General features: G+C 40.2%; 1 protein-coding gene across 8 annotated transcripts in view; it reads right to left on the bottom strand.

The window, feature by feature from the left end:
* Window positions 1-12,676, bottom strand: part of AUTS2 (activator of transcription and developmental regulator AUTS2) — a 788,413-nt gene that overhangs the window by 13,714 nt on the left and 762,023 nt on the right. For 2 of the 8 annotated variants that reach the window (XM_074923164.1, XM_074923171.1), the window contains 7 exons: window positions 12,222-12,475; window positions 11,026-11,267; window positions 10,530-10,574; window positions 6,322-6,417; window positions 4,996-5,067; window positions 3,220-3,249; window positions 1,575-1,646 (listed from right to left, as the gene is read on the bottom strand). In XM_074923164.1, coding sequence (XP_074779265.1) covers window positions 1,575-1,646; window positions 3,220-3,249; window positions 4,996-5,067; window positions 6,322-6,417; window positions 10,530-10,574; window positions 11,026-11,267; window positions 12,222-12,475 — 811 coding nt within the window. The remainder of the gene's footprint in view (window positions 1-1,574; window positions 1,647-3,219; window positions 3,250-4,995; window positions 5,068-6,321; window positions 6,418-10,529; window positions 10,575-11,025; window positions 11,268-12,221; window positions 12,476-12,676) is intronic. The other 6 variants (XM_074923165.1, XM_074923166.1, XM_074923167.1 and 3 more) reach the window with 6 other exon arrangements.

Here is a 12,676-nt window from a genome sequence, read left to right as displayed (position 1 = left end):
CTTCTCAACCTCAAGCTAGAAGGAGAAATCATTCTGTATGAGCCTTCAGCCAGAGATTTCACACTGTGTGATCGCATGCGGAGGTGAGGACTTCATTCCCATGTGGGAGTCTGACAGCCCACGGGGACATAAACCAACTCGCCTTACTGACTGTAGACCATAACTAATTTTTTGACTCAACTGAGATCGTGAAATACATTTCCCAATTATTCTGAAATTATCAACATGCCCAGTCTCAAAAAGTCAAGGAACATCCTTTCCTGATTTTTAACATGCAAGATAGAAAAGTATTAGGTAAAAGAAATGACTACATGAAAATGGCATTTATTATGAGTTATAAGTACACCAGTATGACCTCTCTCTGAATATCAAATCAAGGAAGATAGAAAGGACATAGATAGCATGGGAATAATAATTTCATTTCAAGAAAATACCTTTTCAATAAAATAAAAAAAAAAGACATATAACTCTCTAGGTCTATAATCTTGTCTTTTTTGATAATGGGAAGATGAATGAAGATCACTAGCAGGGGAAACATAAGGAAGCAGAGAAGAGAGATATGTCTACTGCAGCAAATTAACCTGTCAACCTTGTTTAAAAGGGTTATTTTTAAACTCTATTAGCTGCAGGTTTTAGTAGCTGTTCAACATCTTCATATTCTTATAGGGCTACCTTATACAATTCAATTGCATACACAGACTGCAAAGTGCTATGCACTCCTTGTTAATTTTATTTTTTTAACACAGCTATTGATTCCTGAAGTTAAGTATGAACAGTAAAGAATACCAACCTTCCCTGGCTCACTGAAAATCTTCAGGAGCAACACAGAATTTTTCACTGACAAGTACAGTGAAAATATTATAAAGGGAAAGAAATCCTCCTCACAGAGTCGATGTGCAATGAAAATACAGTTAAAGAAAGAATGGAAATACTCTAACTACTAAATGAATAATTACTTGTTTTTCTCTGACATCTGTTTCAGGAGAGCCTAAACTGGCCATGGCTCTTACCCTTGCAGTCTCAAAGCTTGCATAATGAACACAAGATTTCCACCCTTCACCTTCGGTGCAGTGAGACGGTGTCTGGATAACATTACTTCATCTGAGAGGCCGTGGCTGCCTGACCAGCCCAGACACGTACAGGTGCCAACCTCCAGCTATGAGACGGGTTGTGAAAAAAGACTGATGGGAGCCTGTGCAGCCACACTGGATAAAGCATCTTAGGGACAAGAGAAATCTTCCTGTGTCCAATTCTGTCCGTGAATGTTAATTTTGATATGTAAAGCAATGCCGTAGCTCACAGGCACGCCCATTTAGCTCTTCCTAGCTACAAACTATGGTTGGATTTGGTGATCTTCAAGGTCTTTTCCAACCTAGATGACTCTGTGATTCTGTGAAACTTGTTATTGCCCAAGATCTGGTGTCCTTACTCTGAGGCATCACAGACATTCCTTTGAGATTCTACCTTTAGGTTAGCCATGGCGTAGCACTGCTAACAGCAAGAGGCAAACTCTTCCTCTCACAGGTTTGCACTGTGCAATACATTTGAAATTCAGCAGTGCCCAAAAGACTGACCTTGACTTTCTGTTGGTGATGGTATATCTGCCAGGCGATGTGAACATGCATAGCGCACCACTTTCCAGGTTTCTGGAAAAAATGAAAGGATACAACATGAATCAGTAACTTTCAAAAACATGTGATTCTTTATTCTACTCCTAGCAACTCCTACCAACCCTTAGCCCAGTCTGGTTTGGTTTGGGGATTCCCCACACCAAGACAACTGAAAGCAAAGAATTTGTCCCTTGCTAAGAAGTTTGTCTGGCTGTTCAGGAATGCTCTTTGTCACTCTCCTCCCCAAATAAACTCATGCTCAGCTTTTGGTTTTATGCATTCTTTTAATCTTGCCACTGGCTGAGAATGCAGCTTGTGTTGCTGCAATCAATGAAACTGCCTTCCAGTTAGCAGCTGCTCGGCACAGCTGGATTGCTTCACAACTGTACGCTGAGCTCACTTCTGAATGTGGAGCTATTCTAAGACCAACCTTTCCACCAAAGGATGAAAATGAAAACACTTTAAAAGATCACTCTGGTTTTCAAAATGAATCTGATTCCTTCATATAATTGCTGTATAACTGTCTGTACCTCCAAAACTTTGGCTCATAAATATACTGAAAAAATTGAAGGTCAGTCGATTCACTGTGTTTGGGAAGGCTCTTTGTGTCCTTCCTGTCACCATGCTTTTAAGTCATGGGGAAGAATAGAGGGAGGAAAGAACCAGAATGCTGTTTGGGTTTTCTTATTGATTTTGTACTTGTTTCTGGGATGTCTGGAAATCTTGTCTGAAAAAGACTCATTCAGGATGTATTTTCTCCAATTTTGTTATTTAGGGGTCTGTAGTTAACTACACAACTAATGATTCCTGCAGATTTAAAAATAATCACAGGAATTCAAGAAGCTCCTCAGGCTACCGGTACCTTAAATGTTTTATAAACTATGGCATATGGTCTGGCCTTCTATTTCTAGGTGTCTATCAACCAACAATTAAAAACACACAAAAAAATAAAACCCATCTCACACACACATACTCCCCTATACTCAAGTCTTTTGCTTATCCACAGCAGCTGGCTGTGCTAGTGATTCAATAAGTTCACTTGGTTGGTTCAATCAAAATCTAGACCTTCTTGAACATGTTGAAAAATTAACAAAAATACTCTTTTGGATCACTGAAAGACTTTTCATCCTTAAATCTAAAATAAATTTCTAAAATTATTTAGTGTTTCAAGTGGATTGTCTGTCTGTATTTGACAGTAAGATACATGGGCAGGAAGTACCATACTAAATAACCAAATGTACAGTAAATAATAAAAAGTAAAATCCTTCAGTCCGCAGTGAAATGATGGGGGATCACTACCAGGGTAGGTCTCCAGGAGTTTGCTCAGGAAACCTTGTAAGCCACTGCAATAGGATAATTGATATTTAACCTCTACTATCCATGCCAGGGGGTTGCATGAGAAGAACAAAAAACTTCCAGAGTTGAAACTGTGTATTTTCCTCCAGTGACCACGAGATGTACACAAAGAAAAGACTGACCATGCTGGTCAGCAAACACGGTGTAAAATACCCAAGATGAAACATGGCATTGCTTTATAATTAGGCTGCTGCTTTAACCCGGTGGGAACTGAGATGAGCTTGACAAACTGTATCACAAGAAGATTTCTTACCCTCAACATAGGCCTGAACGGATCTGTCAACTGTGAAGAAGAAATGACAGCTTGGTTACATGCCTGTCACTCAAACAATTGCTCTAATTAACAGATTTGTATTGCTTCATTAAGAGATGAAATTAAAATGTTATAATTTTACTTTCAAATGAAGCCCTTTTGGATAATAATTAGTCCTTAGCCTCCGTATTTGAGTTGGTTTCCCTCCCCCCGTGGATGTTGTACCTAAGTGTTGACAAGCAACTAAACAAGCCTCACAGAGCACTCTGTCCTCTGGCATCATCATTAATTTGTTGATTTAATGCTACAAAAATGGATGGTTAACTACTCTGAAGAAAAACACAGATCTATCCTTTGGGCAAACTTCTGTTGTTATCTTTCAAAGCTGCTCGGCTAGCAAGAAGACTGGATAGTGGACAGGGTCCATTTTTCACAGGCTTGAGCCCGCTAATTGGGTTGGAACAGGATGGAATGGTGTTTCAGACGTGCCCCTGCAAATCGGTGCCTCTGTCCGCTCAACAGCTATGGCATTAGGTCCTCGCCTTGTACACTCCAACAGCCATTACCGACTGACTGCTTGTCTGATGCGTCCTCTGTCACAAATGGGCTTTGCCTTAAATATTTTTCACTCTGCAACAAATGTCGCTAAACAGGGGCTGTATAAAACCCGCAATTTTCTCATTATTATTTTTTGTGTGGCCTGATTTTTTTGGGTAATTATTTTCTTATTCTCCTTTTTTGCTCATATTTCATCAATTAATGCTGGAAAATAAATTCAATTTATTGGGCATTTCTCATTTGTTTTGGAACTTCCTTTTTGAAATGCAATACTAAAGGAGATTTATAGGTGTAAGAGGTACTTTGCAGACACAGTGATGGCATAATACATCATCTTGAAATAATCGAAACTACACTACAAGTTGAAAGGGAGCATAAAGCTAAATGACTTGAAGATGGGAGGCTCTAGTTATCTTTTTAATTAGATAAAATAAACAGGAATGAAAAAACATGGTTCCTATTGATATAAAGCTCAACTACAGCATCAATTCAGAGCAAACCAAACTACTGGAACGTGGCAAAACCCTAAGAAAATAGCTCTGCTGTACTTAAAAGTTTAGCCATACCACAACAGGGATTTTTAAGGAGAGCTCCCCATTGCTTTTGTCAGAGAGTTCTGCTACAAATACAGCTGCATCATGTTCCTCATTGCAAACAATGTATATTAATTCAAACACGCAAACAACCCACGGGCATTTGCAAAGAACAGAAAAAAGCTGAGAGACAAAGTGCTGAGACAATAAATGCTGTTCACATATGCCAGAACTCAAAAATCCAGAGGCGCCAAGCAATCAGTGAAGTGCATCCGTATTTCACTGGTGCAATCAATGATACAGTAACCAAGGGAATAACTGTCCTTACCCACATTAAAAACAATTACAGAGTATAAACATAAATCTTGAAGAGGTTTGTACATTGCTACCCTGAATGGGACTTTTATGCCTTTACCCCTGGCTTGTGGGGATGCCTGCTGACAGCAAGGAAAGAGCTCTTCCGCTGCATAGTATCTGTGTGCTTTTGCTAATGATAAACACAAGTAAGGATCAGGATTTAAATTGTTCTCATAAAACTTCTCTAGTTCTCATTGACTTAAACAGTTCAGACTAAGCTTTAGTTTGAGGATGTTAATTTGAACATACTGAACAGGGTAGCTCTAGCGTTCAAGGTTTTCTGGAGGAATAGCTTTAAGTGAAAGAAAATGTAACATTTTCTACAGACCCGTGGATCTTTCTGTAGAAGGGTATGTGGGACAGTTCCAGGTCTGGCTGCAACATCAATAGGATTGGAAGTCTAGAAATACCATAAGGAAAGACAGCGTTAATGAGTAACACAATGCAGAAAAGGAACAGAAAGTGAAAAATAATACTTATCATTAACATTGCTCACGCAATGAAAAGAAACATTTTAAAGAGGAGAGGATAACCATTATAATCCACTTAGTAATATATGTACTGTCATCTCAATTTTCAAACTTCCATTGTCTACCAACTTTCCATTACTTTCATCTAAACATGAGCGACTGTTTACAATCAAAAATCTTTCCACTATCAAAAACCTGATTAGCAACATACTTATGATACGGCATCTAAAGCGGTACGTGGAGGACCAAGCTTGATGTGCTCTGCTGCTTATCAATAATGCACTGGAACTGGCTAAAACTGCTACCTGACTGTCGGCACACACAGCATCAGCAATCGCTTCAGTCACTGGACAAGGATCTGAATGCCATCCACAATGAACTGTTACCATACGGGTATCAGGGAAAAGCAACATCCAGTCGAAAAACATTAAAGCTTTTCCCACGATCTGAATGTAAATATTCAGCTAATATTACAAAACGCAGCTTTGTGGGGAAAAAAAACCCACAAAATTTACATTTAGACAGAGATTCTTCCTATGTTAAAATGAAGAAAAAAAGAAATCAGCTACAGTATAACTAACAATTAAGTAACAGAGTTGTTAACAGTCTGATTACCATATATACAAAGAATTCCACTAATGAACTGCAATTTACATATTCAGTCATTACAGTGGATGGGCCAATTTAAGAAAGAAGGTGTCTTCTCTGCAGAAATTTCAGTCCTGATTTCAGTCTTTAGTTGCAAAGACCATGGATTACAGACTGTGATTTGCTCCCACTTACAAATCAAGAGTGACTTCATGAAAACAAAAGAAAAAAAAAACCCCAACTCATCACATTTATCTACCCTACCTATTGCAAATGAGGGAACTAAATCAGTGTATTGCATTGTGGTGGAGCTGTGAGATAATTATGGAAATGAGTAAACAATAATGATCATGATTTCTTAAAACCTTGATTATTACATGACCTTACATTAATGCGTACTGAGAACTAATTATATTGCTTCTAAAGTTAACCATGCCATTATTTTTTTTTTAAATGTATGTAGACATATCTGAACCTAGTGAGAAATAACTTCTCTTTGTAGTAAATTTGGAAAAAGCCAATTGTCCTCCATGGAATTGGGCTGCAATTCAGTTCTCAGTTGCTCCAGAATCTGAACTAGTGTATGTATTTCTTACCTTGGGTTGAAATGCTCCTTGTAGTGAGCCAAAGGGGCCAGTTGGAGGAATCATAGGAGGAATACCTGATACAGCTGGAGGATAGGAGTGAAACAGCTGTAACAAAAAGACAGAAGAACATAAATACAAGGGCACGTCAGAATGGAGACAGGAAGTTGAACAAAACAGAGAAAGCATTCCTGCATAATATTAGAGAAATGGTACATGGAGAAAACTGAGAAGCATTGAAGAAGTGATCTCATTGCAACAATGTTAGTTACAGCAGTCAATGAAATGTTCACAAATGTCATGATGTTTAGAGCTTAAAAGCAGTTCCAAAATCATAAAGCAGCAACCTGTCCCCTGGATTAGGCCATCATAGCGTAAGAAAGATTTGTTATTTTCCCCCCCCACTATTAAGTTTTAAAATGGCTAGAAATTTTGAAATGGTTTCAGTTTGCAAACCATTTCAAGAGAAAAGAAAGAATACTGAGCCAAATAAGACTCAGAAAACTACTGTTTAAGTGGAAAAAAACCCCTTACAAGTACTAGGATATTGTATCATTAAAAGTCCATTAGTACATTGGGATTTTAATAGTATCTGTAGGAAATGAGGAAAATACGCACAATTCTTACTTCATTAGCCTGTCTGAGAGGATATCCTGCCACATCTAATATTAGGAGAAAGTTAATCTGATTTGTTAAAAATTATTATTTAAATCAAATGTTGAGATAGAATTTACCCCCCTCCCCCCCCCCCCCCCAAAAAAAAAAATTTAGGGTACTGTTTTCATAAAGACAGGCTACTAAGCATAAAAAAGTGCACATCTCCACTGACCTCTCTGATCCCGATGTATCTGTTATAAGATAATTTAGTAGAAAAAAAAAAGCGCAGTTCTGCGCAGTTCTGTACTAATGCAGACAAACACAGGGGAAACAAGCAAGTAAACCATAACGTCCAAATCTTATCTTGTCTCTGTGGTCCGGCTGTGAATCTTTTACTCATGCTGTAACACAGTTAACTTGCCCAATTCCATGGAAAATGCTGAGATTACACACAAAATTGTTTTCTGGTAGGAGTCGGGGGTTCAAACCATGACACTCCAAGTATGTTCTCACTCTGAAACCTCAGGATCTAACGGGGGATGGCTGCTAACTCCGCTGGTATTGCGACCCAAAAACCTAAAGGGGATATCTGACTGATACAAATTCACCTCTGAACACGGCTATCAAAAATCGATCTACTGTATGCTACTTTTAAGACCAAAATAAATGAGTTAATGGCCAATTGAACAGAAGCAGGACTGGGCAAAGTAAAAGACTGGACATGCGGAGTGGGCAAACACTGAGAAAATCACATCCCAGAGTAAATCAGTATCGCAAGGTTTTGATGAATTTGTTTATGCCAGGCACATGCATGAGCTTTTCTTAATCATTTCTCCTTCCACTAGCTTATCTTGCAAGGTCATTTATTCCTATTATATTTACTGAAAGCTGAGAAAATATTTCAGTATTTTAGAGGTATCAAAAGATTTTCTCGGTTTAAAAGCATGGTATCAAGTCTCCTTTCAAAACACGTTGCTATTGTTGTTTTTAATTCTATTTAATTTGGACCTGCTCCATCCAGTGATGCAGAAAGCATTTTTAGATTAGTTTATAACTGAACTGTAGGCATTTGAGAAATCATTAAGAGACATATCCTCATTTACAATAAATTTTAATGAGTAAAATGTGTTTTAAATCCTCCAATGTCTTCTGCATTTAATTCTGTGTGTAATGGACTAATTCCAAATGATGGAAAGAGACGTAATACTTAATATTCTATTGGCTATGACTAATAATAAGGAATGCTTTCCTTAAGAGTTTTATAACAAGTGGTAAGTTAATTATATGTAACCTTTCCTCAAGGTCAGAGTCATTAATAAAATAAAGAATATTGTTTCTCCAGGATTTCTTTGTATCAGTTAAATTCCTCCAGCTTTCAAAATACATCTTTCATAGTCAGTGTTTCCTTTTTCTCCCTCTCATTTGAGCAACATTTTCCCCTTCCAGCTTTCTTCAGGGAACAATGCAGTACCCACAGCTTTCCTGGGGCCAGGTGCCATTTAACACTGAACTAGACCCAGTGTGAACTGTAGGTAAAAGTAATGCCTCACTGTGCTACAGTCAGGCCCCCCCCAAAGGAAATGATTGTAAAATCAAAGATGCCAACAAAGAAAAGTGTTTTAAATCTCTACGTGCACGTCTATGTGAGCTGTGTTCCCTATTCTAAAGCAGATTGACTGTAACTCTCAAACAGACCTTGTTCTCCTGCAAAGTTCACTTACGAGCTTCAAAAACACTGCCAACTTTTTTTCAAGATATCTGAATTCTTGGTGTGGATCTATAGCGGAAACTCTGTCACTAGGAAAAGGTCTGTGGAAGTGCCATCGTTTCACAGTATTTCTACGATAGGAAAAGCCCTACTGGGTATGCACTTATGGCAGCAAAAGTATGCTTTTTGATACTGAAGCCGCTCAGGAAACTGCTGCAAGCAGTTCCTCCGTTACCTGTATCCTATAGTCATAGTGGAAGAGATTACTGAAATACCCTGGCTAGTATGGCTGTGCTGTAATTTAAGAAAGACTGTTAATCCGATCTTAATTTGTAGCCATCATGTTGATCGTCTCATATTAGTTTGCTAAACATCCAACAGACGAAATAGTGATTATTTTGCAATCACTTCAAAAGGACAAACCGTTCCTGAAGGGAGGGCAGGGGAGGCATAATGGACCAGACGTGTGCTGGTGGAGCTCTGCCAAGTTCAACAGCACGGCTCCCTGGCTAACGCAGAGCAACGCGAAGCCTCTCCTTACTTTAAAGGGAGTAATACCAACCACGACCTTTACAACTCAGGTAACTGCCAGATTTATAAGAGATTATGTCACTGAATTTGAGAAGCATGTACAGTCAGAGACTTTTGCAATGTCTCCTATATTACATGCCGACTTCTGTGCTTTATTTGTCTAAAATTCATTTCCCTATTTCCCAGTTCCGTGTTCCTGTTTGAATCAACATGCCACATTGATGATAATGTATCTTTTGACCACGTAAAGCTCAGCAAATGGGAGTGCAATTTTGCAAACAATGATGCAAATGAGCAGCACTACCCTTTTGAGTAAAAGTGATTATCGCAGGCTTAAATGTTTGCCTAATACTCCTAGAGCTCTGATCCTGCAAACACACTCATACAGTTAACATTACTCAAACGAGGTGTCAGGAATTAATGCAACTATTCACATGTACCACCGGCATGAGTTGTTAGCAGGAACTGTGTTTAATTGGTACAAGCAGAAAACATCACACTATCATCTTAACCAGTTTTTTTTGCCCAGTTCCACTTCTAAGCAAAACCAACACATAAAGCCAAGTGCTTTGCAAATTTCTGAGTGCTGATGCAGTACTCCTTCTCTCATCAAAATATCACTACTGGATTTAGAAATTCTTGTCATATTCAACCAGACACCTGCTTCTGCCAATATGATGAAGTAAATGCAACCCAGATTTCAGCAGCAAATGAATCAGTAGATTCAAACCCTTAAGAGCAGAAACTTTACGATTTAACTGGAATATTAAATATCAGTTCATCTCAATAAATAACATTTTTGGTAGCTCTTAGAGAAACATATCTATTGCATAGCTGGATTCATGTTGCTGTCATCAAACAGAGCTTTCTACCATAACAAGCCCGATGGATCAGATGTGCCTTTGAAATCTGAAGAATAAGACAAGTTTTCAGATTTTATAAAACAAAATACGATATATTAGAAAAACTATTAGATTACCTATACCTGAAGGATTTGTATGATAGTTTGTCATTTCATTTCAACTTTCTTAGGAAAAATATCAGTCTAAGGGTTTGTGGCACAACTGAAACAGTGATGAAATTACTGCTCTCTCCTGCTTCATCTAACAGTCAGCTCTTCTGTCTCATCTTTTTCACATCAAACCTGTCTTCGAATAGTGTTGAGCAAGAGATCTTTTGATTGGAAAAGCTGATACTGCATCTTTATCAGAAACAAGCACCATGAATGCAAGCCTTCAAAAGCCAAAGCAACCAAGAACGATAATGGTAAATCCTGGAGTGATGATTAGGGAGAGATTCGACATTGTGCCATCGACTGAGTGGTGATCCCAACCCACCACAGAAAAGCAGTTAAGTCAGTTTTAAACAGAGTAGTAAAACTCACACTGTGACGGTAGAAGGGGTCAACTTTTGTAGGGTATTTGTCAAACTGCAAAGGGATCAAAGCACAAACTAGTTACTTTATATTTCCTTGCTTTAGTTCTGTTGGTAAAATAGAAGACTACTTCTCCGTTATTTGCCAACCAACAGAGAGGAAAAAAAATAAGCAGAAAATTAGTTTCCAAAGAAACTGTTCGGGATTTTTCTTTCTTCAAGATAAAACAAGGTCTTTATGAGACAGCAAAAAGGAGAAGGCACCAGAGTGCACTGCTCCAAGCACTGGGAAATCCCACTTATGAGTGCCCCTTCAGGCAGCAGCCTCTTCCCTCAGCCCCTGCGCTGCCACCTGCACCTACTGCACATGGGACAATCATGAGGAAGGGACAGTCCTTCCTCTCCTACCCAACCACACCTGGGCACCAGAGTACTCCTTCCCGCAACCTGGCAAAATTCTTAAATTTTTGTAATAAAGAATAGAGTTGTGCTCTACTTATCCTCACATTTCTGCCTGGGGTACGCACCATGGGCGGTGCTGGCGTTGGCATGATGGCAGTGGGTGGGATGGCGTGAGGGAAAGGCGTGAAGGTGTGCTGGTGTGTGTGTTGGTGTGTGTGCTGGTGCTGGTGCTGGTGCTGGTGGAACTCGGTCCTCAGGTACGGCGGCGGACCCAGGGAGGCCCCGCGATCTGCACTCTGTGAGGCCAAAAATCGCGTGTTTAGTTCCTGACGGAGAAGATCTTGTTCTGAAATACAAACAGCAAAACAACCCTCTGTGAGCTCAGGGACTTTTCCAGACCTATTGCCACTTAATTTTTGCTGGCTGCAGTAGCAATGCTATATGTAAAACTTCCTGGTGGCAAATCATGACACTGTACAGGCTAAGAAAGCTCCCTCAGATCTTCCCCAAAGGCCTCAGAGACAGAAGAAAGTCTCCATCTCCCCTCTTTCATCTGGCCTCTCTTAACTACAGCATTTCTCTGAGCATTAATCTGAGGGGAAACTTGTACGGACATGGACATTGTCCTAAATAGGTGGGGAGGGACAGGTAAGCTGGACAGAGTAAACATTGAGCGGCTGCTGCTAACACGAGTAGCCTGCTGCATGGACACAAAACGCCGTTACTCAAACGCTGATAATCCTTCATTTTCTTCCCCCAGTTCCCTCTTAGTGACCTGGGAGGAACAAACACTTTACATCCGCCCAGAGTCAAAATCTAAAAGAGCACAATTTTCTCCACTGATCTCTACATCTCACCCACCCCCACACCCCACATCCTGCACGTACACGAGCTCAGGACCGCTGTGTGCACAGCCACTGGAGACCTTCCCTCTCGCCAGGGAAGCAATGCTGAGCACAGACCACACCTGCAGCAACGACATTCGCTAAGGGGGGCACACGTTCTGTGAGGGCACATTATGAACCCTATTGTGTTTTTACTATGGGGTGAAAAAAACGCACATGGAAAAAGCACACGCTTCCAAAAATATTTATCCCCAGGGCAGAAGAAAAGTCACTGGGTATGTCTAGGTGTTTTCTGGCTTTGACATTACTCCGAATCATTCCGCCATCAGTACAGGCTCTGCCCGACCAACAGCCCTCATCAAATGGACCAAAAAGAATCATTCTGACTAAAACTGGGGAATCAGCTTCCTGCGCTGCACTGGACACGCTCGGGCCATGATCCGTCTGTCTCTTACCTGAGTAAGTACTACCAGCTGGGTGTCCTGGAACCTGCAGTGTCCCTGACGTCAATGGAGGTGGAGGAGGCAAAGCCGTAGGAGGGGCAAACATATTGGGGTGATGTGGGTGTGCGGGGGGCTGGAGGGTGGGCGTGAAGGTATGCAGCGGGCTGTGGCTGGGTAAAGAGAGGGGGAACGGTGAGGCTGAGGGATGGTGAGATATGTGCGGAGGAGGGGCCTGAGTCTTGGCAGGAGTGCTGCTTCTGCTGCTGCTGTTAATGAAAAGAAAAGCCATTAAGCGTTGCATGGAAAAGAGAAAAGCTCCAAACGTACACATACACAACCCCCCCGAGCCACGCAGGGCTCACATTAAACACATTACTCAGTAAGTTACATATTACAAATGCAAGTTACTTTTCTAGCAATAAGAAAACTCCTTTCTCCAGCCATCTCCTGTATCTTTTCTACTATCT

Source organism: Athene noctua, chromosome 19, assembly GCF_965140245.1.
Source record: "Athene noctua chromosome 19, bAthNoc1.hap1.1, whole genome shotgun sequence".
Taxonomy (NCBI): domain Eukaryota; kingdom Metazoa; phylum Chordata; class Aves; order Strigiformes; family Strigidae; genus Athene; species Athene noctua.
This window is presented reverse-complemented; position numbering and strand designations above follow the sequence as displayed.